Genomic DNA, 25,635 nt, shown 5'->3' with positions numbered 1-25,635 from the left:
CACCATTTATTTCCTAGGTCTGGGACAGAGGGTAAACAATAGCCTCTTGGTGCCTTTGTTTTGTCACCAGTCAAGAAGGAAGGGTACCTGTCTCAGAGACTTTGGGTAAGGATTAAATGGGAGTAAGGGTAAAGTGAGAAAATTCTCTTGTTCCTCCTTTTCTCTTCGGGGGGGGTGGGCCTTCCCTGTGGCTTCTGCCTTTCTCCCTGGGGAGCAGAGGGACCAGTGTTGAAAGGCGACTGTGGAAGCAGAGTGATCTGACATTTTCACTCTTCCCTGATGGAAAGAATGGTTCCTGCATCTCAAAAAAGCCACAGACAGGCAGCTGGAGTTGGAACAAGACTTGGGGGCCTCCATCACCATAGATTCTAAACAAATGAAATGTGTCTGCAGATGGAGAGCACATACACATTTAAAAAAACATATATAACAGAAGAATAACCTTTTCACCACTCTGGGAAATAACAGCAACTTGGTCACTTGTCCTAAAATCAAAATGAGGAACCACTCTGTTCCCAAACATAGAGCTTAAATACATTTTGATGATTTTTCACAGTTTACATCAAAGACTGTAAATGTCCAAGTCTAGGGGCTTAGGACAGTAGTGACAGAATCAGGCCTGTTTGGTCTGTGGTGGTCCTGACAGCTCCAGCCAAGTGCTGTCACATGGAAATGAGGGTCCAGGGTGGCCTTCTTGTGCATTCTTTAAAGAGAAACTAAGAATTAGGTCTTTATGTGAAACCACTCAATTTTTACATATTAAACTTAAAAACAATTGTTAAACTCTGTGAGGTCACACCAAATACCTTTGCAAGCCAATGTCTTCTTAAGCTGTCATCTTTCATTTTGATTTTCCCACTGAAGATGATACAGGAACATGATAAATCAGAAGAGGGAAAGCCGCCACGTTCAGAGGAAAGCAAATATCACAGCAATCAGTAAATGATCATGATGACCTCATGAAGCTTCCTGTGGTCTCCAGTGAATCCTACAAGTGTTATCTGAGTGCTACAGGGTGAGGCCAAAGAGACGACGTTGCTCCTGACATTAAGAACTTACATTCTAGTAGGCAGGATGTGACATATACAATGATAATAGGCAAGAGAACTTGCTAGTCTACAGGAGAGGCCACCCCAAAGTTGCAGGAGTTCACGGCTCCCTTGAAATTCCCGTTAGGCTGGATTAAGCAAGGCAGAAGTTCAGATGTGCCTTTGATGTGAGAATAGGAATTCAACAGGCAGGGACTACTGAGGAGGAAGGAGAGTGGGGGAAACACCCTAAAACAAATGGGTCGGGGGAAGAAGAAACTAACATTCATTTTGTGCCTCTGTCCTAAGCACTTTCATAATCTATTAATTTATTCAATTGTCTAATCTAACAAGCCTTTAATTTACAGATAAATAAAGTAATACAAGAAAGGCTAGGAAACTTGCCCAAGGTCACATGGCCAGCCTTAAGACCCAGGTCAATCTGACTCCAAAGTGCTGCTCCTCATGAAGAGGAAACAAGAATGTGTTCAGTCAAGATTCTGGCTGGTGCTTGAGGGGTGGTTTTGAGAATGCAGACCAGAAACAAAAATCAGGACATTCTATGAAAGGCCTAGAATGCCAGGGAGGGGAATTTATACTTCTCTGACCCTTAGGTCCCTTCAGTAAAACTGGGTAATTGTGAGGATTAAACTAGATAAACCATGTACACAGTAAAGCGATACATACAAAGATTGGCTATTTGTAGAGATAATGAATAGCCACTGAACATATTTGCATAAAGGAGATAAACCCAGCTGAGGTGTACAGGATGGATTAGAACTGGAGACAAAGCAGTCAGGAGGCTGTTCACCAGCAGGGAAGTGAAGCCACACAGGACTGGAAGATGGAAAAGGAGTTTCATCAAAGAGTGGGTGAGAATGAAGGCAGGAAAAGAATGAGAATCCCAGATCCATGATTTGGGTTGGGGAAAGGTTTGGCAAGATGATAAAGGTGGCTCATTTCAGAGGTTGGGTTGAGAGGAATATGAACCAGTTTGTTGATTCATCCATTTCTCAGAGAAAAGAGGAGGTCAAGTAAAGCCATTCTGACTCTGCCATGTCCCCACGGTGAGGCCAGTCTTATTGCTTCACCTGCTCACACAAACTAAATCCACCAGACTTGAGCTCAATCTGTCAGGAACCAGCTGGTGTGCATTGTATTCAATTGTTCAAATAGTCAGGCCATTCAGGGTAGGTTTCTACTGGTGTCTTCTGGAGGGATGCTTGGTGTGAAGGGCTCAGCTCTGAAGTCAGACACACTTGATTTGGAACCTGGCTCTTTCATAGAATTGCAGGTCATTTTTTCTTTCCTTGTGGCAACTCACAAAAGAGGAACCAGGTTAGCCGTTACAGTGATGTGGTTGCCTAAAAGGATCTGGAACTGAAGGCCAAGTACAGGGACAAGGCTTGAATTGAGAAGGATATTTTGAGGTGGTTGGAGAGAAGGAACTTTCCTAACAACTTGTTCAAGTACTCTTTTACTTCAGGGAAAACACCTGATTGGGAGGAGGGTGGAGGATCTAATATCTTGTCCCATACTGGAAACATACAGGACAGAAGCAGTCAGAACCCTGTACTCCCTTCATGGAATGCCTGGCCTTGTGGGGAGGGCAGGGGATTGTAAGAATCAGTAGCATGGCGGGAGAGGATGCTTGATATGGGCAACCAAGGGTCCAGACTGGCTGGAAAAATAACTCTTTTGTCCAGAAGATGCCGGAACCCAGAGAAAAGAATTCTCAGACTGCAACATCCTAGGGGTAAAACCAGATGGACGTCTTGGGGAACCCAGCCAGGCTGAATGTAAGCTCTCCATCTCCCCACCTCGGGACATTTCCCCCTATATTGGTGTTGGTGTTTCCCAAGGAGTTTGTCTTCCACCCTCTTCTTGGGCTGCACACTTGCCCAGGGTAATCCTATCTGGTCTCATAGCTTCAATTTCTAGCTCTATCTCCTGCCTCATTCTGTCTCCCAAGTGCCACACTTAATACACAGTTGCCTTCAGGGAATCTCTACCTGGATATATACCTCAACATGGTATCCAACATGAGAAAAATAAACTTATCCTTCTTTCTACCAGAAGACCTCTGACTTTTCTCCTGGGTTACCCTGGTGGTTTTAAAATTGGTCCACAAATTATTCGACACTCCTCCCATCAGGAGATGGAGCCTCTGTCTCCTTCCCTTGAACCTGGGTAGGCCTTTGTGATCCTTGATAAAAGAGAATGCAGCAAAAGTGAGGCTGTGTGGAGTCAGACTCTAGGTTAGAAAGGGCCAGCTTCTGATGGTTTCTCTTCTTGGGACACTCACATTGAAGCCCTGAGGCACCATTTAAGAAGTCCAACTACCCTGAAGCTTCATGTTGGAGAGACCGCGTTGGAGAGAGAGAGGGAGAGAGAGAGAGGCCCAGCTGTTTGGTTCTTCCAGGCAGCAGACGGAGTGACCGGCCTTTAGTTGATTTCAGCCCCAGCCACTATCTCCATGCAATCACAAAAGAGATCTCAAGTGAGAATTGCTTAGCTGAGCCCAGTCAACTCTCAGAACCATGAGGGGCCGTAATACAATTGTTATTTTAAAGCCACTAAGTTTGAGAGTGATCAGTTACGTAGAAATAGATACCTGGAAGAGTTCTCTATTCCCTAAATTGTGTTGTCAATGCAAACATCTTTTTTCTTTGAAGAAGATTAGCCCTGGGCTAAAATCCACTGCCGATCCTCCTCTTTTTGCTGGCTCTGAGCTAACATCTGTGCCCATCTTCCTCTAGTTTATATGTAGGACACCTGCCACAGCATGGCTTGATAAGCAGTGTGTATGTCTGCACCCGGGATCCGAACCGGTGAACCTCAGGCTGCCGGAGCACAAACCTAACCGCTACATCAGAGGCCGGCCCCAGCAATGCAAACATTTTTTGAGGGCTGTGTAGGCTATAATCAGGTAGTGGTTTAAGCCTAATTAACTCTAACTGATCTTCACAACAACTCTGTGAGGTAACTTCATTTTCAAGGGAGAAACAGAGGTATAAGGAAGTTAAGTAACTTGCCTAAGGCCCCACAGGAAATAAGTGATACAGCCGAGATACCAAAGCAGTCTGGGTCCAAACTGGTACACTTTGGAGACATTCTAGAAGACTTCATGCCCTGTCCCAGGCCCAAAACATTGAACAGTCACCAAGTTCTCCTGATTTTATTGGCTAAACAACTCTGGAATCTGTCTCTCTCTTTTCCATCCTCACTGCCACTGCTCTGGTTCAGGTCCACCTCGTTTCTCACCAAGACTATTTCATCAACTTTCTAACACTGTCCCTGCTTCCGATCTTGTCTCCTCCAATCCATTCTCCAAACCAAAGCCAGAGCAATCTTTCCAAGATGCAAACCTGGCTGAGTTATTCTCCTGCTTAAAGCCCTTCAATGGTTTCCCATCACAGAGTGGCATCCAGGCTCCTTGGTCCAGGCCCGCCCCAACCCAATCTACTGTTTCAATTCTGCCCAGTGCCCAAGTCTCTGAGCCTTTGCACATTGCTGCCTCTGCTTTCTCATTTTATGTGTTTACCATCTCAGCAACTTCAAAACACAGCTCTAGGGTGTTTGGAAAGCTCTCTCAACCTCCTCCATGATCCATGTGACATGTGTGTCCCTGGGCCAAAACACTAGACAGGCCCTGGCTGGCCCTGGAGATGGGGAGTTAAGAAATTCTCTTACTTTCCACACCCAACAGTACCCAAAATAATTAGCTCAGATATCCTCAGTGGGAATTAGGGCAGCATCAGGCCCCTGGAGGTTCTGCTCTTCACAGGAATGAGAACACACTAGGAGGCAGGAATTCCTCACCACTAAACATAAACCTCCTCCTGCAAACACGGGACTTGTCTGCACCAATCTGACTCTTAAAGTAGGTGTGTGTGTAAGTGTATTTATCATAAAGTAAAACTGACTTTTTTAGTTTATAGTCCTATGATTTTTAACACGTGTTAAAATGCTTACAATCACTATCAAAGTTAGGATATGGATATAGAGCAGTTCCATCACGCCAAACAACTCCCTCCTGCTATACCTTTATAGTCACATACACACGCACATGCATACACCCACACTCACCCACCCCTGCCCCTAACCTCTGGCAACCACTAATTTGTTCTCCATCATTACGGTTTTGTCTTTCTGAGAACATCAAGTAAATAGAATCATACTTATGTAGCCTTTTGAAACTGGCTTCTTTCATTAAGCATAATGCCTTTGATATTCTTCCAACTTTCGTGCATATCAATAGTATGTTCCTATGTTCCTTTTTCTTGCTGAATGGACCACATTTTATGGATAGACTGTAGTTTGTTTATTCATTCACTCATTGAAGGATATTTGAGTTGCTTTCTGTTTGGGGTGATTATGATTAGAGTTGCTATAAATATTGTGTACAAGTTTTGTGTAAGTTTTTCTTTTTCTAGGGTATATACTCAGGAATGGGATTGCTGGGTTCTACCATAAGGGTATGGCTAACTTTATAAGAAACCACCAAACTGTTTTTCAGAGTGCTGTACCATTTTACATTCCCACCAGCAATGTAGAAGAGTACCAGCTGCTCCATATCCTCATCAGTACTTGGTATTGTATTTTTTATTTTAGCCATTTTAATAGGTACATAGTGGCATCTCATCGTGGGTTTTTTGAGGAAGATTAGCCCTGAGCTAACTGCTGTCAATCCTCCTCTTTTTTGCTGAGGAAGACTGGCCCTGAGCTAACATCCGTGCCCATCTTCCTCTACTTTATATGTGGGACACCTACCACAGCATGGTGTGCCAAGCAGTGCCATGTCTGCACCTGGGATCTGAACCGGCAATCCCTGGGCCGCCAAGAAGCGGAAGGTGCGTGCAAACTTAACCACTGTGCCACCAGGCCGGCCCCTCATCATAGTTTTAATTTGCATTTCTCTAATGGCTGATAATGCTGAACTTCTTTTTGCATGTTTATCCGCCATTGGTATATCCTCTTTGGTGAAGTGTCTGTTCAAGTCTTTTGCCCATTTTTAAAGTTGGATTGTTTTCTTACTATTTTAACTTTTGAAAGTTCTTTAGGTATTCCAGATACAAGTCCAGATATGTTGGATGTATGATCTGCAATTATTTTCTCCTAGTCTGTAGATTGTTCATTATTTTTTATTTTCCAGCTTTATTGAGGTATAATCAACAACTAAAAATTGCATATATTTGAGATGTACAATTAATGATTTGACCTGTATTCATTCTCTTAACAATGTGTTTCATAGAGCAAGAGTTTTTGTTTTTCACAAAGTCCAACTTATCAATTTTTTTCTTTTATGAATTATGCTTTGGTGTAAGGTCTAAGAATTCTTTGCCTAATTCTAAGTCATGAAGATTTTTTTCTCATGTTTTCTTCTAAAAGTTTTATATTTTACTTTTTTCTTTTAGATCTAATATCCATTTTGGGTTAATTTTTGTATAAAATGTGACGTCTAGGTGTAGGTTCATTTTTTTTCGCATATGGATGTCCAGTTGTTTCAATATCATTTGCTAAAAAGACTATTCTTTCTTCTTTGAATAGCTTTTGCACCTTTGCCAAAAATCAATTGAGAATATTTGTGTGGGTCTATTTCTGGAATCTCTACTCTGTTTCATTGATCTATGTGTCTATCCCTTCACCAATACTAGAATGTCTTGATTACTGTCTTAAAATAAGATAGTGTGATTCCTTCAACTTTCTTCTTCTTTTTCAAAATTGATTTAGTTATTCTAGTGCATTTTCCTTTGCATAAAAATTTTAGAACCACCTTGTCTGATGTATCTACAAAGAATACTGCTGGGATTTTGATCAGAATTGCATTAAATCTATATATCAATTTGGGGAGAAGTGACATCATAACTATGATGAATCTTCCAATCCATGAACAGGTATGTCTCTCCATTTATTTAGGTCTATAATTTCTTTCATCAGTTTTTATAATTTTCAGCCTACAGCCTTCTATATATATTTTGCTAGATATATACCTAATCTTTTACTTTTTGGAGCTATATAAATAATATTTTAAAATTTACATTTCTAATTGCACATTGTTAGCATACAGAAATAACAAACGATTTTAGTATGTTAACCTTGCATCTTGCAACCTTGCCAAGTCACTTATTAGTTTTAGGAGTTATTTTGTAGATTCCTCAGGATTTCTTAGGTAGAAAATCATGTCATCGGTAAACCAGAACAGTTTTAATTCTTTTTTTCCAATCTATGCTTTCTTTCTTTCTCTTGCCTTATTGCACTGGCTCAGTGTCCAGTGAGATATTGAAAAGAATTGGTGAAAGCGGACACCCTTGCCTTATTCCTGATTTTAGGGGGAAGCATTTAGACTTTCACCATTAAATATGATGTTAGCTGTAGGTTTTTTTCTTTTTTTGATTCTTAAGAGTTTAAAGCAAAAACTTAATTGTGGTCCTAGCTTAATTTTTCTTCCCCTCTCTAAGGTTTTAAAGTGTTTTCTGTCTAAATTTATTCAATTTCAAAGTATATAGTGAATATCTAAACAACTTCAAATGTATCTGTAACACTATGAATTCAATAAAACTTAACCTATGAGTATTTACTGATTGCATTCTGGAAATAGCTAGGAACACAGGAGACAACAGGCAGGCCATTTGCTGTAGCTGCCACCAAATATCCCTTGACTCTGCTGTTAACAGCACATCTCTCAACTCCCAATCTGTCTCAGGTGAAGCTGAACCTGTAACTAGTTCAGAAGTTGAGGAACAGGGTGGGATGAGGGAGTGACTTTAGTCTGGCCCATCAGATAATCACATTCCCTTAGTTCTAAGAGTGATGGAGGAAGGGGCATATGACCCAATTAGGGCTGAGTGAGGCTCAGGCTAGGGACAAGGAGTCTTGTTTGAACCTGTCTCTTTTCTCCTGGGTGTGGAACAGGAAAATGGAAACCTTGAGCTCTGCTGGCAGCTATCTTGCCACCAACAGGAGTTTCATCTGAGAGTGAAAACAACACAGGATTGCAGAGACTATATGTCAAGATGATATTGTTTGAACCCCTGAATCCAGCCATACCTGAAGCCAGTTATGATTTCTGAGCCTTTAAGCTATCTGAGCCATAAATTCTATGCCTCACCTCTCACCTTTCTGGCTTATGCCTTTTTGACCTGGATTTTCTGTCACTTCCAATTAGAAGAGTCCTAAATTATAAGTAGGGAGAGAGAATCATTGGTATTCTAGGTGCCTCCTCCATCAACCACACTTGCCCTCTTTGCACGGAAAAAAGGCTGGCTTATGTGGGGGCAAGGCACTCTAGACATAGAAGCCAAGGGGATGGGCTTGTGGGACAGGGCAAGGCAGGAGAATGGTCATGCTGGTATGTAGTTACAGAGGTTGCGGGAGCTACTATACTGCTTATTTCCCATAATGCCCATAAACAGCAGCCACCAGTATCACCAGACATCATCACACAAACTTCTCTGCCATCATTCAAAGGCCTTGTATCTTTTCAACACTTCTTTTGGATAATTGTTTTCCAAGAAAACCGTTTAGCCTGGCACTCAGTGCCATATGGCTCTGTGATGGTTTTCTCCACTTGCTCCTTCAGATTTACCTCTGTCCTTCTTTGCCCTGCTTTGCGTCCCAGGAGGCTGATCTCTACAAAGTGTGTAACCTGGGGTTCCTTGCCCTCGGGGCTTGGACTGGGTTTAGCCAAGGAGAGGCACCTGTAGATCTTAAAGATGGAAATAGAGAGGTTGGGGTATTTGTTGCCCTCACTCCTCCACTGCCTCGCCATGGTTCTGGCAGTGGCTGTGTTCCTGTGCCCAGACAGGTCCTGTCATGTGGCCCCTCTGCCACAGCCCCAGCCCTCCCTGGACTGTAGTTAACACTGTCCCCCTCCCTTTGCCCATTCAGGCATAGGAGAGCTAACAGCTTCCCACAGTTATTAGCCCTGGGTGCCTCACCATCCCTTGTTGGTTCCCTTAACCCTGCCTAACTCTGAAAATAGTCCTGTGATTAAATTCTGTTCAGTAAACACTTTTGAGCAAGTGGATTATCTGTTTCCTGCCAGGTCCCTAACTGACAGAGGCCTGCATATCCTCACCACCCTCAGTCTCATCATATCCAGTCACAACGAAATCCTTGCTATTTCTTAAAGATGCTCCTTGTTTATGTGCCCCTGTTCACACAGATCCCCCTCTGAGGAAAACCCTGTCACTATCTGTGCCTAGTGAACTCCTCCTACTCACCCCTGGAACCTCGTCAAAACGTCACCTCCTCCAGAAAGCCTTTCCCAGGCTCTTTCCCCAGATGGAACAAGCCTCTTCTCTGGGCCTTGCTGAGCTTCACCGGCATCTATTATCCCCTCTAATAGACCTCTGTCTCCGCCCCTCCCCAACATCTCAAGCTCCTGAGGCACAAACATGGTATGCTCACTTCTGTACCCTCCATTGACCCAGGCTCCAAGCCTGACATTCCAGTGTTTGATCAATACCTGCTGCATTGAACTGAACCAGGAATGCGTTATAATTGCTATTAAATGCATGTGCCCAGGAAGCCCTTGCATTTTCTACTCTTTACTCATCAAACCTAATTACAAAAGGCAGGAGAAAATAGCTGAGAGACGATGCCAGTAGCAGAGTGTGAAAACTGGGCTACAGGAATGTGTGTATGAATTCTGCCAAATTGTCTCAGGGCCATCAAACCCAGAGGGGCATCATAAATACGGCCTCTCCAGTAACTCCTGACTCAAGGGATTGTCTAGCTTTGATAAAGGCCATGGTAATGCACCCATGAAAAGTTGGGTGCTTGGTTCCTATACCTTAGGATTTTTCCCAGGCTTCTGGGGCCCCTGGAGTCAAAACAGCTCCTTAGGTTCAAATGAGGATAAGGTTGGTGTGGGGGATTGGAATTGGCTACCCCAAGATCTGCCTCTTTGGCATGAGGGTTATTTTGGGCTGGTTACTTTTAAAAACTGCAGACATGAGAGAAACTCTGAAAAGTAGAAGCTACCCTTGTTAAGAGACATTTACATTTGTAAAGGAAATCTCCATCTGTAAAGGTGTCTCCCTCTCTGTACCAGGAAGAAGGGAGATGACCTTATTTCTAGAAACTCTCATCAATGCAGAAGGCAAGGACTTAAATCTGCATAATAAGCTTACCCTTGCTTACTGTGCTTTTCTGGTAATCTCCCATAACTGGCTCCCTCTCATCCCCAACACCCTCCTTTGTCTTTAGCTGACGATGGTATTTAAGGTAAGAGCTTCCTCCATTTTGGTGAGTTGTTCAATTTTCATGAGTCTCTCCCATGTATACATGTTATAAAGCTTTGTTTAATTTTCTCCTGTTATTCTGTCTTGTGTGAATTTAATTTGTAGTCCAGCCAGAAGGACCTAGAGTGGGTAGAGGAAATGTCTTCCTCCCCTGCATTGGTTATATGAGGAGCCCACAGGATCCAGAGCAAGCCTCCAATTGGCTTAAAGGCCCAGCTTGTGAGTGAGCCTTTCAACCTAAGAACAACCAGATTCTCCCCCTCCCCGAAAGGTGTGTCAGTCCCACACATGTGTGGTTGGGTTATTTCCTGAGATACATATCTATGACTTGGCTCATAGGTTCTAAAATCTCCCATTTTTCTGTGGTCAATTCTCTTTATTCTACTTCTTTTTTCCCTCTTAAAATGGTTCATATCTGATAATCTCACAGATAATTCTACCTATCAGCTTGTTTTATGCAATCCTGTGAAAGATCTTTATCTATCTTGTGGTCACACTCTACTCTCTCCCCTCCTTGACACCTGGGCAAATATTTGTCCTCCAAGCCACTGAATGAATTACAAGTCCTCTCACTAAGACTTGTACAGTTTGGAGATGCCTTGGAATCCTTTGCTTGAAGGACACACCTTTTCCTCAGGTTTAAAACCAGAAGTCTGGAAACAACACCTCTTTATAATAACCAGTTTTACAACTCCCTTAAACACCTTCTTGGTTCATTACACAATCTTAGGAAGGCTTCTTCCCAGGTGTAAACAAAATCAGACCGTCTCTCTCACAGTGGGTTTTAGTCAGGAGCAATCTGAGAGCAAAGAGATCCGACCTCTGGTAGAAAGAAGACAGCCAGTCATCCTGGATTTTCTAGACCTGTCACAAGCCTGGAATTCCCAGTTTGATGAACTCTGCGCCCAGAATCTAAGTCTAAGTAACTGAGACTCCCTTATTTTCCTCTACCCATTCCTCTCCTCTGCTTCAAAAATTTGTCTCACCTTGAATTCTCCATGATTCCTAACCAAGCTGCCTGACTACCAACTGTTTACTCTTCTCTCCTAACTTCTGTGGAGCTGTAAGTGTGACCTCTTCTTCCCACTCCCAGAAGGAATGTATAAATTTTACTTTTATCTTCAAGTGAGTTAAGATGTATTTGAAGAATTTTATGACAGTTCTTAAATTAAAATGAAAGTGGTCCCTAGTGTTGAAAGGTTGGATCAGGAATCTCTGTCTGTAAATACCTCAGATGCTTCTCTTTATCCTCACTGGAAGAAAAAAGGCCAAGACGGACGAGTTTGTATGATTATTATTTGTGAAAGAAAGGACACTCATGTATGGAATGTTAAACATGCCATATAGCCACTGAAAGTGGCCCAGATGCCTTTTCACACATCATGAGAGTAAGGCCCTAGAAAATACACAAAGATGCCATCGTATACTAGTGTCTTCAGTAACATTATACCAAGTTTTACTATTTACATCCCCTCATTTTTGGTTCTGGGAAACAATAACAAACATTTATAAGGCACTCTACAATTTTTAAAAAAGTACCTCTACATGTATTGGCTTGTTTGAGAACAACAACGGATTAGACTAAAGGTTTAGAAATGACTATAAATGCATTTAAGACGACCACCAGAGACCAAAAACATCAAACATGGTGAGCAAAATCTTTTCACAGTAACACTTGAGGATTTTGTTTACTCTTGGAATCTCAGAATGTTTTGTTTGTGAGCATCTTCAGCCCCCTTTCTCAGTATTGCCCTCATGGACAACAGATATTCCCTGGGGTATGCCAGGAGGCTGTAAAAGGGGAGAAAGAGATTCTACGCAAAAAGTCACAGCTGCAAAGCCCATCCCCTGTGATTTGCCCAAGCTTTCTCCCTGGAGCACAGAGCACTGAGCAGGATTCACAAAGCCTATAAAAGCCCAGTGATGAGCACCACTTTGGGTAACTTCAGGGTTCTAGACTTTAGATTCAATAAGTTGTCTTCTACGGTTACTCGCTTGAGGTTAAAAAAGCAACCAAATCTTACTCAATCATTTCTACTTAAACAGTAGTAGATGTAAACTTCTAAAAATTAAAAAAAAAATAAACATGCTAGTTGGAGATTATTGGAAAAACTTCTATTCAGTGCGGGTAGCAAATTAATTACAGAGAAGACCTGGGCATGTTTCTCAGGGTCTGTGGCTTCTGAACTGGCAACAAGATCTCAATTTCCATTACTCTGGGGAACTCAGAATCTCCTCCATGTTATGAAACCTCAGAGAATTCTCTAGGTGTAAGAAAGGAATCAATGAAGAGGAACTAGAAATGGAGCAAACCTGTAACGTCTCCTGGTTGACAATTAACTTTTGTTAATAAAAAAGTAAAACCCATCTTCAGAGTATTTAGTGACCAAGTCTAGTGTTTATCCAAGCAGTTCAAGCTCAAGGTCTACTGGAACAGGCAGCACAGACAGGTTAATTAATTTCTTATCATAGAAATAATCTCCAGACAGGGAGAGAAATGGGCAGAACTTGGACAAGGATGTGAAAAGATGCACAGAGGGGGAAAACCTAGAAATAAATTCATTAAAAGACATTGGAGGGGCCAGCCCCATGACCAAGTGGTTGAGTTCGCACACTCTGCTTCAGTGGTCCAGGGTTTCACCAGTTCAGATCCTGGGCAGGGACATGGTACCACTCATCAAGCCATGCGAAGGTGGCAGTCCACATAGCAGAACTAGAAGGATCTACAGCTAGAATACACAGCTATGTACTGGGGGGCTTTCGGGGAAAGAAGAAAAAGAAAAACAACAAAAAAAGAAGATTGGTGACAGATTAGCTCAGGGCCAATCTTTAAAAAAAAAACCCATAAAACAAAAAAAGACATTGGCGTTGCTAAACACCATATTCAAAAAGGCTCTACCATCCAAGGCTGACCCAGCTCCAGACTATGGCCCAACTTTGGAAAACCAGATTGATCTTCCATTCTCTCTAATTAGTCCAAAGAATTCTCTGGAGATCAGGCTGGCTCTGGTGCTGGTTTTATGAGAAGGTCAGATCTTCCTCAGGGTAGAGAGACACCCTCCAGTCTGGGAGCTTCAGGGCCATACTGAGCTCACAATAAAATGGCTTCAGAACTGTTAGAGACAAGGCTTGCTCTTCTTCTGGGACCTCCAAACTAGGAGTAAAGTATATTTGGGAAGACTTGGGCTTGGGTAAGAGTTTCCCAAGGCCTTCACTTAAAAACTCATAGAATTGAGTGAATAACTAGGGGATCAATCATTTATTTAGGTTCATCATTTATCTCTTCTTCAATGAAGAAGGTTTTTTAATCAGTCAAAAATATTTTGGGGGGCTGGCCCCGGGGCCGAGTGGTTAAGTTCGCGCACTCCACTGCAGGCAGCCCAGTGTTTCGTTGGTTTGAATCCTGGGCACGGACATGGCACTGTTCATCAAACCATGCTGAGGCAGCGTTCCACATGCCACAACTAGAAAAACCCACAACAAAGAATATACAACTATGTACCGGGGGGCTTTAGGGAGAAAAAGGAAAAATAAATAAAATCTTTAAAAAAAAATATTTTGGGGCATGTCCTATGAAGTAGCTGAAATGCTAGATGCTATGAGTGTGATAGACTCACAAAAGACAGTCTTTTCTATTCTCAGGAAACTGAAGTAAGAAAGAGAAGTTGTGAAAACATAACAATATATATATTAAATAGTAGTTTCATACAATACTGAAATTGGACATAAGATAGGGTAAAAGCTTCTGTACTCATTATTATCCCTACCTGGGCTTGTAAATATTGAAAATATTTTTCAATCTTGAAGCCCAGGAATCCTATCACACGTTCTCAAGGCCATTCCTGGCCTCTTCTAGGAACTCCTTCCCAATTCCACCTCTGTTCTTTGAAGGCCCAAAGCATGTTGTAGCTTCCTTGCAGCATTTACCATATTTAGACTCATGTGAGTGATATTTGCGCATGTATTGCCTCTGACAGACTAAGACAAAACACAGACTTCAACTTTGCATCTCTCACCAGTAACATCAATACTTGTTCAATTTAAGTTGAGTTTCTAGTTGATCGCTAAATGAATAGATTTTCCCAGCAACAGAGAATACTTTTTGTCTTATAAGCCAATTCCCTTTGATTAACAGTGGTTGCCTGGAGAACAGTTTCAGGGATTCTGAGGCCAAAGCTCCATGGTAAAGAGTGCTGCAATCAATTAGTGATGTCTGCCACAGGGCAGGATTGAGAGTGGTGGTGCAAATGCAGTATAATTTGGAATGTAAATTAAGAGTTATAAGAGCACAGAGAAGGGAGATTCACTTTCACTGTCTATATATATATGTCTATGCGATAAAAGTGGGAATTAGATCCATCTTCCACAATGGGTAGGATAATACTGGGTGAAATACATGAGCAAAAGCATTAGGGCAGGAAAGCACAACACATCCTGGGAAAGCAAATATTAGACAAGCTCAACTAGAATGCAAATAGAAGGTTTATCTAGAATAATGGGGGAAAGGACTAAACACTGTGGAATGCCCCAAGTTATGGGACAGGATAAAGAAGGCCAGGGATGCAGCAAGTGGGAAGCTCTATTTATAGAGCCTATAGGGCTCCACAGGCTTTATTTAGCTACTATACAAGACTGCAACAATGATTTGAACTGTCAGGTGTATCAAGGTTTGCTAGGAAGGAAGTAGTCTTGCTTATTGGTTGGTAACTTCAGTTTTGCAGTCAGACAGTCCTAGATACCAATCCCAGCTCTGACTGTGACCTCAGCCATGTGATTTAAGCCTTCTTAAGTTTCAGTGTCCTCATCTGTAAAATGGGTAAACTTCCCACCTCATTGTGCTGAGGGTCAAATGGGAAATAAATTTGCACAGAACTCATAGTAAGCCCTCAATAAATATTAGCTATTAGGCTTGGTTAACTACAAGAGAAAGAACTTTTCAAAGGAGAAAATATGTCTCCTTCGTTGTCTCATAATTTGGGGGTTCTTCTATGAAACCTGTAAAGTGATTAAGGGGCTCAGAAAACAATTAAGAATATGAAATACAGAAATTGGGCAAACTCAGTTTATTTTCCAGTAAAGGGAAGAGGCTTGGAGATTAGGCTTTCTGGTGATGGTGCCTTTTTTTTGTTGACTTAATTCCTTACTGAATTATAACTATTAACCAGATAACTCTCAAGCAACAGAAGAGTGGCAGAAAAATAATTCAATTATACAGTCTCACTTAAGCTCTTTCCTCTAAGAGTTTCCTCCTTAGTTGAGTAAGTAAATGTAGTTTTAACCACCTGAGCGCACTGAACCCAAACAGTTGTCTCAGCTCAGGCGTAAGACACAGTGCAGACCCTCTTGAGGGTGTTTCTGAATCAAAGTTCCAGTCCCAAAGGCCCTCACTTTGCTTCAACATAGAGACCTAGCACAGCCCACGGTGCTTGTATCAGGACCCTTCCTGGACATATGAAGATCTGCTGTGACAACTGTCCAATCTGTGGACACAGTTAGGGACTCTGTGACCAAGAAGGGCCCTGGGATCACGGATCACAGACCTCGGCCCGAGTGTGGAGGGATTGGTGGGAGGGTCTTATCTCCTCAGTGCTCGTCTTCTGGTGGAGAACGAGGCACAGTGCCTTCCCATCCTGGCTGAGTGGGGACCCCTGCCCAGAGCTCAAACAGGTGGGGCTGGGCCTGGGAGAGGAACCACCCAGGACACACAGCATGAAGTGTCTATGAGCCGGGACAAGGTCCGTCCATCCTGGAAAGTGCCGGAGCATTTGCTAGAAAGGACATATTCTGCCTCTGGTAACGGAACAGGCAGTTGGCAGATATTTTTCAAACACAGGGTAGTAACATTTCTGGCAATGAGTGAGTCACCAAAACACTTCCTTTCCATTAACAGAGGTGTTACTGTGGAGCTTAGTAATTACAACAGAGCACTCTTTGTTGCAATTTGGGGCTGTTTCCTCAGCATTCCTCAGATTTAGCTCCTTCTAAATCTATCTGCAGAGCTAAACTATAGCTCCGAAGTGAATTATTGGCTTAATAGTAACTGTTTCCAATATTGTCTTCTATTAGATGTATGTTTAACATTTAAAATAGGAAAGGGGCATTGAAAACACGTGCAACTTTAACAGAGGCTGCTACAGGTGAGTTTAAATGGGCCACTAGATGTCATCTAAAATGAGGTCATTTTCTTCGAGAGTGCTTGAGTCCCCACAGCATACGTGACCCCAGATCTCCAGCACACCGACACTGGGGAGCTTTGCAGCTTTCCTGGCACCAGGCCAGCGTGTCACTTACTCCCCATAGGACAGTTATTTTCAGTCTCAGCTCTGTTAAAGGTAATCACAATTTCTCACAAGTAATTAATGTGGAAAGCTTTCTCTCTTTACAAGTAAGTGCTCACATGAGCAACGCATATGCTCTCTAATAGCTAATTCCTAATCCCGTTTATTTACACCTTGTCTGACTAACCCAGGGTTTTTACCTATCTAAGCTACTATATGAGCTCTACTACATTCTTACTTAGCACACAATTTTCTACATTGCATGTCTTCATTTGAAGTGTCTTCCTCTACTTCTTATGCCTGCTGCTCAAATTTTTGATAGGTAAGTTTGATTTTATAGTTTTATTTACTAAATAAAACAGTAGTAAGTAAATGGTACTAAAAAAAAATCTCAGATTAAGCAACATCCAACAAGATATTGAGCATCTGTCAACCATTGTCTCTGTTTTGAATATTAACACTGAATAGACACACACACACACACACGCACACACACACACCCCTCTTTCCTCTTCTCCATACTTCAGCAATTTACATTTGAAGTCCTCCCAATAGATGGCCTTAAGAATGTGTATATCGACCCTGATGTACAGATTCTAACAATTAAAATCTTCTTTTAAGATTCATCTTATAATTGTGTGTTTAGATAACTTTGTATGGGGTTTTGGTTTGATAGACTTGAGGTATATACCATGCATAGAAGAACCAAAAATCAGAATCTTTTCAGTGATTGTCCAAATCTGGTGGGTCCTGATTTGGTTTCTAAAATGAAAGCACCAGGCCTAGACATTCAAAGCCCAAAATTCTTTTCCTAATTCTTCAATATGAGGAACTTGGGTCAAGCCAGCTAAAGGACCTCTTCTCTAAGGTATTTAATTAAGCAGATATGTGCAAAACATATATACATATATAGAAACAACATAAATTTATTAGACCTCATATTACTGATGTAATTAACAATCTAATACTGTCATAGAACATTACCCTGGTAATAGCCTCATACACAATTTACATTATTATACCCAAGTCACTCACCAGCAGTTCAAAGGTAGAACAATTAATCCAACGTCAAGGCTGGATCATCCTCCTGTAACGACCTTTAACCCTCCCTTAGTTCCCTATGGAAGAGCTCCTCTGCTACTAGCAATGACCTGAGGAATGACTATACAATGATAGAGTTAAAGAATCTGAAAGGTACAAGGAAGCTCAGAGAATTTCTAACCCAGAGTCAACAAGTATGCAGCACGCATGCCACAACTTCCTGATCCTGAGCCACTGGCAGACATCAGTGATCAATTTCAGGGTCTATAAAAGATTAACATGCTTGAGAGAGAGAGAGATATATATATATAGACTGTTAATCTGTGCTACTAATGCAGATCAGAGGAAGCTGAAGTAGGTAGAGGAAATGGAATTTGAGCTAAGCTTTGGGTTCATTTATTCACTCAATAAACAAGGACAATGTCTTACTAACTCTCTGAGTCACTGACTCAATGAATCAAGAAATGTATTGAGGGGCTGGCCCAGTGGCTGAGTGGTTAAGTTCGGGCGCACTGTTCCGATGGCCCAGGGCTTCCCCAGTTTGGATCCTGGGTGAAGACCCAGTACTGCTCAGCAAGCCATGCTGAGTTGGTGTCCCACATAACAGAAATAGAAGGACCTACCACTAGAACATACAACTATGTACTGGGGGACTTTGGTGAGAAGAAGAGAGAAAAAAAAAGACTAGTAACAGATGTTAGCTCAGGTGCCAATCTTTTTTTTTTAAAAAAAGAAATGTATGGAGCCTACCAGGCTTTGTGACAGGTGCTGTGGGTATAGAGAGAGGGGCAGCACAGAATTCCATTCCTCAAGAGCTCATGGGTTGGTGGGAGAGGCAGAAAAGTTAGAATATACTCTACCTACAGAGTAATAAATAGCACATAGCTACCGGTTCTGTACACAGGAAGAGCATAATAGTTCTTTTCCAAGCTGGTGCCCCTTCCAGGACTCCCTGTCCTGTGGGAGATTGCCACATCCTTCCCCCTTGACAAAATACAGCCAAGCCCCGTCAGGTTAACCTGCTGAGCACCTTGCAACTTCTTTTTCCTTTCCACTCCCACTCCTGCTGCCCAGCCGAGGCCTCTATCTCTCCCTGCCTGGTCCCTGACAGTAATCCCCTTTGTGGCCTGCACACCTGCAAGATCACCCTCCTCGGATCCATTTTCCACATCCGTCCATCTCAATGATCTTTTCTAAGCACAGCTCTGACTGCATCATTACCCAACTTAATTCTCAGGGCCATGTCTGAACGCATCAGCGTGTCATTCCAGGCCCTCTAGGATGTGGCCCTGGCCTCCTCAGCAGCCTTGCTTTTTTTGTTTTTCCATGTCCTCTCAATCACACCCTCTGTTCTAGTCATGCCCATCCACTCTGTTAGAAGGTAGGCAGGGCAGACTTCGAAGGTTGAAAGAATAGCAGGGCAGCCTCCTGCACAGAGGTGTAGGATGGGTCTGAGCCCAGAGTAGAGACCAGCCTGGCTGATCAATCTGGCAAATCCCACTGAAGCAGTGGGATTTGGCACTCCAATGGCACACACTGTAATTCCAAGAGTCCTGTGGAGGCACATTTCTGCTCCTTCTCAGTCTCAGGGGAGAAAGGGGCAACTACAGACCCAAGTGCTTGGTATAGAATCCTCATTCCCCACTCCAGCATGGCACACAACCAAACTACCAAGGTTCCCAGAAGGGTCAGCAAGGACCACATATGACAGAGCGATGGGAGCAAGACAGAGGAGGAGAAGCAGCCCGAAGGAGGAGAAGGAAAGGAATGGAAGGTGTGGTGTTGCCAGTTATCATCTGAGTGATCCTGTGCAAGTCCTCCATTGTTCTGAGTCTCAGTTTCCTCATCCATACAATGGTAAAATAACAATGCCTACTTTATAGTTGAAAACAAAATTTCATTGATTTTTCATAAGCATTTCCTAAGATTTCACTAGCCATGATGCAAATGAGATTAGAAAAGTAGAGTAAGTAAAATACACAGCAGATTAACTGCACTAGCCTCCTAAACTGGTCTCTCTGCTTCCACCCTTTCCTCCACAGTCTGTGGTCAAAACAGCAGCCAGGAGAGCTGATTAAAACACAACCAGACCATGTCACTGCTCTGCTCAAACCCTTTTAATGGTTTCCCATTTCCCAGCAAAAGTCAAAGTCCTTCTAAGAGCTTCCACCATCCTATTGCTCTGTCCCCCTCCTAACCTCCTGTTATGATTAATTGTCACCTTCTCAGCAGGGCCTTCCCTATCGCCCTATTTAAAATTGTCACCCCCCAACTCTCTCCCTGTTTTTTTTTGAGGAAGATTAGCCCTGAGCTAACTACTGCCAATCCTCCTCTTTTTGCTGAGGAAGACTGGCCCTGAGCTAACATCCGTGCCCATCTTCCTCTACTTTATATGTGGGACGCCTACCATAGCTTGGCTTTTGCCAAGTGGGGCCATGTCCACACCCGGGATCCGAACCAGCAAACTCTGGGCGGCAGAGAAGCAGACCGTGTGAACTTAACCGCTGTGCCACCGGGCCAGCCCTCTCCCTCCCTGCTTTATGTTACTCTAGAGCGGTCTCACCATCTAACATGCTCTATACTGTGTTTTACCTATTTATTCTGTTTACTGTCTACCTCTCTCCACTTGAATGTAAGTTCCACGAGGACAGGGGTTTTTATTGTTTTGTTCACTGCTGTGCACCCTGGTTCTAGAACAGTCCCTGGCACACAGTAGGTGCCCAATATATATTTGTTGAATGAATGAATCACCTAAGTGTTGGTTACTGCAGGTATATTCCAAAGTTGAGCTGATTAGGACCAGGCCTGGGACTTGCCAGAGCAAATGAGCTTCACTGATAACGAAATACATTCTGAACACTGCCATGCACAAAGCTCTGTGCAGGTGAGGCGCTGGGCCTGGAACCAGCCTGAGCTGTGGCCGACCCCCAGTCCTCAGGGGTTTCACAGACACATAAAAACAGACAGGCAAGAAAGCATAAACCACAACTTAAATTAGCACTGCCAGATATACGCTAGGAGAGCTCCAGCACAGGAGATGCGAAGCTGGGGCAAAGGTATTACTAAGAATGTGAAGGAATTGTTCTTGATTTTAGACAATGGAATCTGAATCTATAAGTGATTGCTTCCTCGGCGCTCTGAAGAAGATTATTCAGAATGAATAAGCTTGCCAGCTCTGTCATGTAAATAACATCTATTTCCTTTCCTGAAAATCCATAAACTGGAAATCAGATTTTTCAAATGACTGAAATAAAGCACAACCTGTCTGGACAGCAAGATTAAGCTTTACATTGCGAACAGGGTGAGGATTCCACGAGTGCTTTACTGACGTTATATACAATATGATCATTGTTAGGTGACTTGAATCAGAATGCTGTGACACAGAATTCTCACACACAGTGATTCTGCTTGGACAGAATTCCCACTTGGAGCGCAAAAATTCTTCCTCCAGAATTTCTGTCTGTTAACTGAATTGAGAATCAGGCTAAGGGGCACAAAACAATATCCTTCCCATATCCTTTTTTTAAAATGAATAATGCTTGGAGGCTGGTGTTCACCTACACAGAGCATGTCATCAAAACACTTGAATCACCTTGGACTCTAAATTATAGGCCCTACACTAAGCAGAACAGAGAAGGACTATGAGAGACCTTATTTCATGAGCAAATATTATTTTCCTTAGAATCAAATTATTCAGATTTACCTTAAAATAACATTAATTGCTTATTATATGCCAGCCACACAACTGAGTATTTTCACACTATCTTAAGCAACCTTAATAACAAATGAGGTAATGACTAATATACTTATTTTTCAGATGAGGAAACTGAGGATCCTGGAGAACAAGAGATTTGTCTAAATGGTAGAGCCTGGTAGTGCTAAAATTTAAATCCAGGATTTCTGACTCCAAGCTCTGTGTTCATTCTTACTGTCCTACATAAGCAGGGAAAAAGCCTCTAAAAATTGTAATGAAAGCAATGAAAATTGTTCCTGATATTTTAGTAAGAGTTTCTCATCTGAAAATCCAAGATATTATTTCCATGACCTTGTTGGGTTTCACAAAAATGAACGAAGATGGTCACTTAACAATTCAATCCCTTTACCTTGGGAATAAGAATTTGAGAAAATGTTTAGCTCTTAGCATCTCCTTGTCCATGAAAAGAATTAACTTTTAACCTAATAACCATGACTTTTAATTGCATTTCTTCTCACACGCTATGTATTGAAATATCAGAAGCTTTAAGCTGGCTCATAAAAACCTTTGCTCCTCATTTCCATAATAAAAATATTTTCAAGTGTCAGGGTTGCTGAATTATACCAAGGACCAAACATTTCGATGGCTGTAATCAGAAGATGACATTCTGTCAGGGTAGTTAATAAATTTAACAGTTTTTCTTCTTTCAGATCCACATGCTGAAAGGTATAGAAAGGAACCTGCGAGAAAGCACTTGTGACTTTCTGTATCAATTAAGACCATTATAAAAATAAACTTACTATCATGACCTAGCAAGGGCTTATCGATGGACTTAGCATTACTGTTAAAAGTTGGCTGGAATTTCACTTTTGGTTAAACAAATGAGCTAGCGCAGACTACACAACAAATGTATGATTTCCACTCAGGCCCAGGGCTCCGGAGAAAGAGAAAAAGAGGAGGATCCTGACAAGCGCCTGTATGGGCACACTGCGGGTGTCCTAGGCTTGACACTTCTCAGACCAAGAGCTGAAACACTGGGGGGTTGCCCTGGAGGAGCAAATATCCAGGAAGACTTCAGCAGGGCACTTACAATTTTTATATGGTTTTCCTTCCTCAAAAAAAGTATATAAATCAAGCTCCTGGGGCTCACCACATTAAAACTGGAGGAAAGTGCCTATCTGACACCAAAGGCCACATCTGCAAAACGAGTATGTAATTCCTCTTGATCCTGAAGATGTACTTATGAAACATGTTCCAAAGGCTAGTGAACAACTGCTCAAAATCCTTTCCAAATCAGCCTCCAGTGAATTGGTACACTCGACACTGGTGTGCAACACTTGGTTAATAGGTGAGTGTCTCTAGAGAATCCCATGGCTGAATCAGGCAGGATTATTCCACTTCCATGGGGAATTGGGAGGGAAATGCCAGCCTAGGGTTACCTCTGAAACTCTCCTTAAAAGAGGGATTTAATAATTAATTTAAATAATTAATAATTAACTCTTATCACTAGGAAAACAAACAAGGCCATCTCATCATTTGGCTGCAGAGAAATCAAATCACTCTCTTTGCAGTATCTGCTATTTAAATGTGCTGGGGCAGGATAAACCTTCCTTGAAAAATGCCCTAAGCCAACTGGCCCTTCTTGGGGGAAATATAGTTAAGCAGTCAATACCTGCTTCTCTACTTCTTTCCTCCCACAAATGGCCTCTGTTAAGGCAATTCCAGGATGTTATTTATTTACTAGAAACTTGACTTACTTTGCACAAGGTTCTGGAGGAGCAAACCTGACCCTGAGGATCCCATCAACTTCCACAGGCTTCTTTTGACTGGGGGGGGGGGGTGCCTCAAGAGGGGGAAGCAAGCAACACCAAATATTCTGAGATTCAGAAGCAGCAGCTGGAGAGGAAGGTGCAGGAGGTTGGGGAGAGGGACAAGCCGCCCTCCTTCCCTTTCCAGCAAACCCAGCTCCTGTTTCCAAACAGAAGGTGGGGACTGCCAAGGAGCCTCACCTGCTGGGTGTCCCCACCCTTGCAAGCTCATAGAGGAGAGGAGAGAGACATGGTTCCAACCCCAAAGAAGAGCATCCCGGAGGCCAAGTTGTAAAACAGACAACCTGACAGAAATTCAGAATCTAAATAGGAACAACCCATACTTCTAAGCAATGGCTCAGACATCTACCTAGTCCAGCGATCTGTCAGGAGTTAATCCATTAAATACACCCTTGTTTAAAAACAAACAAACATGACTTAAAAATTATTTTCAATAGAAAAACAATGGAGACAAAGAAGCTGAGGGAGGCTATCTCGGCGGATGAGCGGGGTGGGAAAGGAGAAATCTGAGTTCTGTCTGCTCTCTTCCCCCGTGACCTCCGCGGGCCATAATTACACACCCCTGAATTCGGGCATGAATCTGGCCGTTTTCAGAGCCGGAGCGCGGGCAGTCGGCGCTCGCCCCGAGCGAAGGCACCTTTCCAGGCTTGCCCAGGGTGAGTGACGGCAATACCTCCACCCTCTCTCCTCCCCGGGCTCGGCTCTCCCTGAAGCTAAGGTGCCTCTTCCAGTCCCTCCGAGAACCGTAATCCATACTCAATCTCTATCCGGGCAGCGTGGTTCAGGAAAAAAAAGGGGCGAGGGGGAGCAGACAGGATTAAAAAAAAACAATTAAACCATGTTTACTTCCAAACGGGAAGAACCTAGAGCTGCTTGCTTCCCTTTCCTCCTTTCATCATTTTGGGTAAAGCAGGAACCTGCAGGTCCTGGATCACCCAAATGGGAGTCCCCGAGGAGCTTTATTCTTCGCACGCAGAAATCAACACCCTCGGGGGGAAACCCTCGCGTAGGGTCCGAGGACGAGGGTGCGGCGAGGGACCCAGCCACCAGGTGCGCCAGCGTCTTGTCCACCCTTGCACGCGCCCGCCCCGCACGCGGCCTGGGCGCTGGGAACGCGTGAGGGTGCGCGCGTCGCCCACCCACGACGCCGCTCACCTAGCACCACCGCGGCCACGGTGGAGAGCAGCAGCCAGTTATTCTTCAGAAGGCGCTTGCAGTCGTATCCCTTCCTCGCCGGCTTCCCCATGGCGGGCGCCCGAGTTCGGAGCCGCCGCCGCAGCGGCCGCTATTGTCCGCGGAGCTCTGCTGTGCGCGCCGGGTCGAGGGACCTGGAGACAGCCGGCGGCTCCCTGGCGCGGAGGCGGGATGCGGGCACGCCACGGAAACGGTGTGCGCTTGCTGCGGCAGCCGCCGCTGTCACTGCTGCTGCCGCTGTCACCGCTGCCGCCACCTAAGATCGCGCGCCGCGCCCGCCACCCGTGCCAGCTCGATGGCTGTGCGTGGCGGGCGCGCCCGGCTCCTCCTGCTGCCGCCGCGCTCTGCGGCGCTGGGGCCAACCAGCGAGAAAGGAGGGAGGAGCAGCGGGTCGAGAAAGACGGGTGGGTGCGTGTGTGGTGACCCCAGGGTCCCCGTGGGGCAGGTATGGGAGGGCGCCCAGCGCTGCTGCTGGAGCTGGGGCAGCTCCTGCGAGAACCGTGCGCCCCGCCCCAGCCTTCAGCTGGAGTCTCTCGCTTTTTTTCCTTTGGTCAGGCTAGGTTTTCGGATTTAGGGTTTCCTCCTTTCCCTAATCCAAAGGAGGCGGAGCCACTAGCCCCTTTGGCTGGGACTTCATCCTCCACACCCCATCCCTTCCCTTTTCTCCACACCAGCCATTCCCAGTGCAGCTTCGGAGAACGCGTCCCCTTTCCAGTGGGAAGAGTTGGGGGAAATTGAGTTCTCTCGGGTTCCCTTTGCTGCCCCACGCAGCCTCGGATTTGCCAGCAGCCTAGAAAGCCTGAAGCCTCTAGGAGGAGGGAAAGAAAGAGTGCTGGGGGACAGAACGGTACTTTGTGAACTTTCACACCAGGCCTCTAATCCCACCCCCCAAGTCAAAATCCCACACAGGTCCTATTAACTCTCCGCTTTGAGACGCGGGAGCTGAAGCTGCTGCAGGGGTGTCTGTGGACAAAGGGCTTGGAATGGGCCCTCTTAGAACTTTTCTCACGCTTCTTGCGACTAGCTCCGCTGAAGGCCCCAAAACTGTGAGACTTAACAGAGTAATTAGGACTGAGAACCCGACCAAGCTGCTCTGAGGGGAAGGTGGGCGGGCCCATCCCTAAGGCCAAATGCATTGGAAAGGCAAACACAGGAGAGTTGGAGACACCAGGTAAGTGGTGCCAAAAATACTCTGCGCTGCTAAGTGAATTTTCTAATTCTCTTCCATTCTACCCAGTTTTTTCACCCTCGCTTATACAAACTCTTTCCCTCCCTTACCGCATCACCACCTCCGCAGCTCTAGGCTGCCGTCTCATCAGCTTT

The 25,635-nt window shown here is 43.9% G+C and overlaps 1 protein-coding gene across 2 annotated transcripts in view; it reads right to left on the bottom strand.

Annotated features, from left to right (window-relative positions):
- Positions 1 to 25,360, bottom strand: part of SLC1A1 (solute carrier family 1 member 1) — a 73,062-nt gene extending 47,702 nt beyond the window's left edge. The window contains exon 1 of one of the 2 annotated variants that reach the window (XM_008538280.2): positions 24,274 to 25,360. In XM_008538280.2, coding sequence (XP_008536502.1) covers positions 24,274 to 24,364 — 91 coding nt within the window. In that variant the 5' untranslated portion in view covers positions 24,365 to 25,360. The remainder of the gene's footprint in view (positions 1 to 24,273) is intronic. The other variant, XM_008538281.2, reaches the window with a different exon arrangement.
- Positions 25,361 to 25,635: the final 275 nt, after the last annotated feature.

Source organism: Equus przewalskii, chromosome 22 (genome assembly GCF_037783145.1).
Source record: "Equus przewalskii isolate Varuska chromosome 22, EquPr2, whole genome shotgun sequence".
Classification (NCBI taxonomy): domain Eukaryota; kingdom Metazoa; phylum Chordata; class Mammalia; order Perissodactyla; family Equidae; genus Equus; species Equus przewalskii.
Note: the sequence above shows the minus strand (reverse complement) of the source record. Positions and strands in the feature narration are given on the sequence as shown.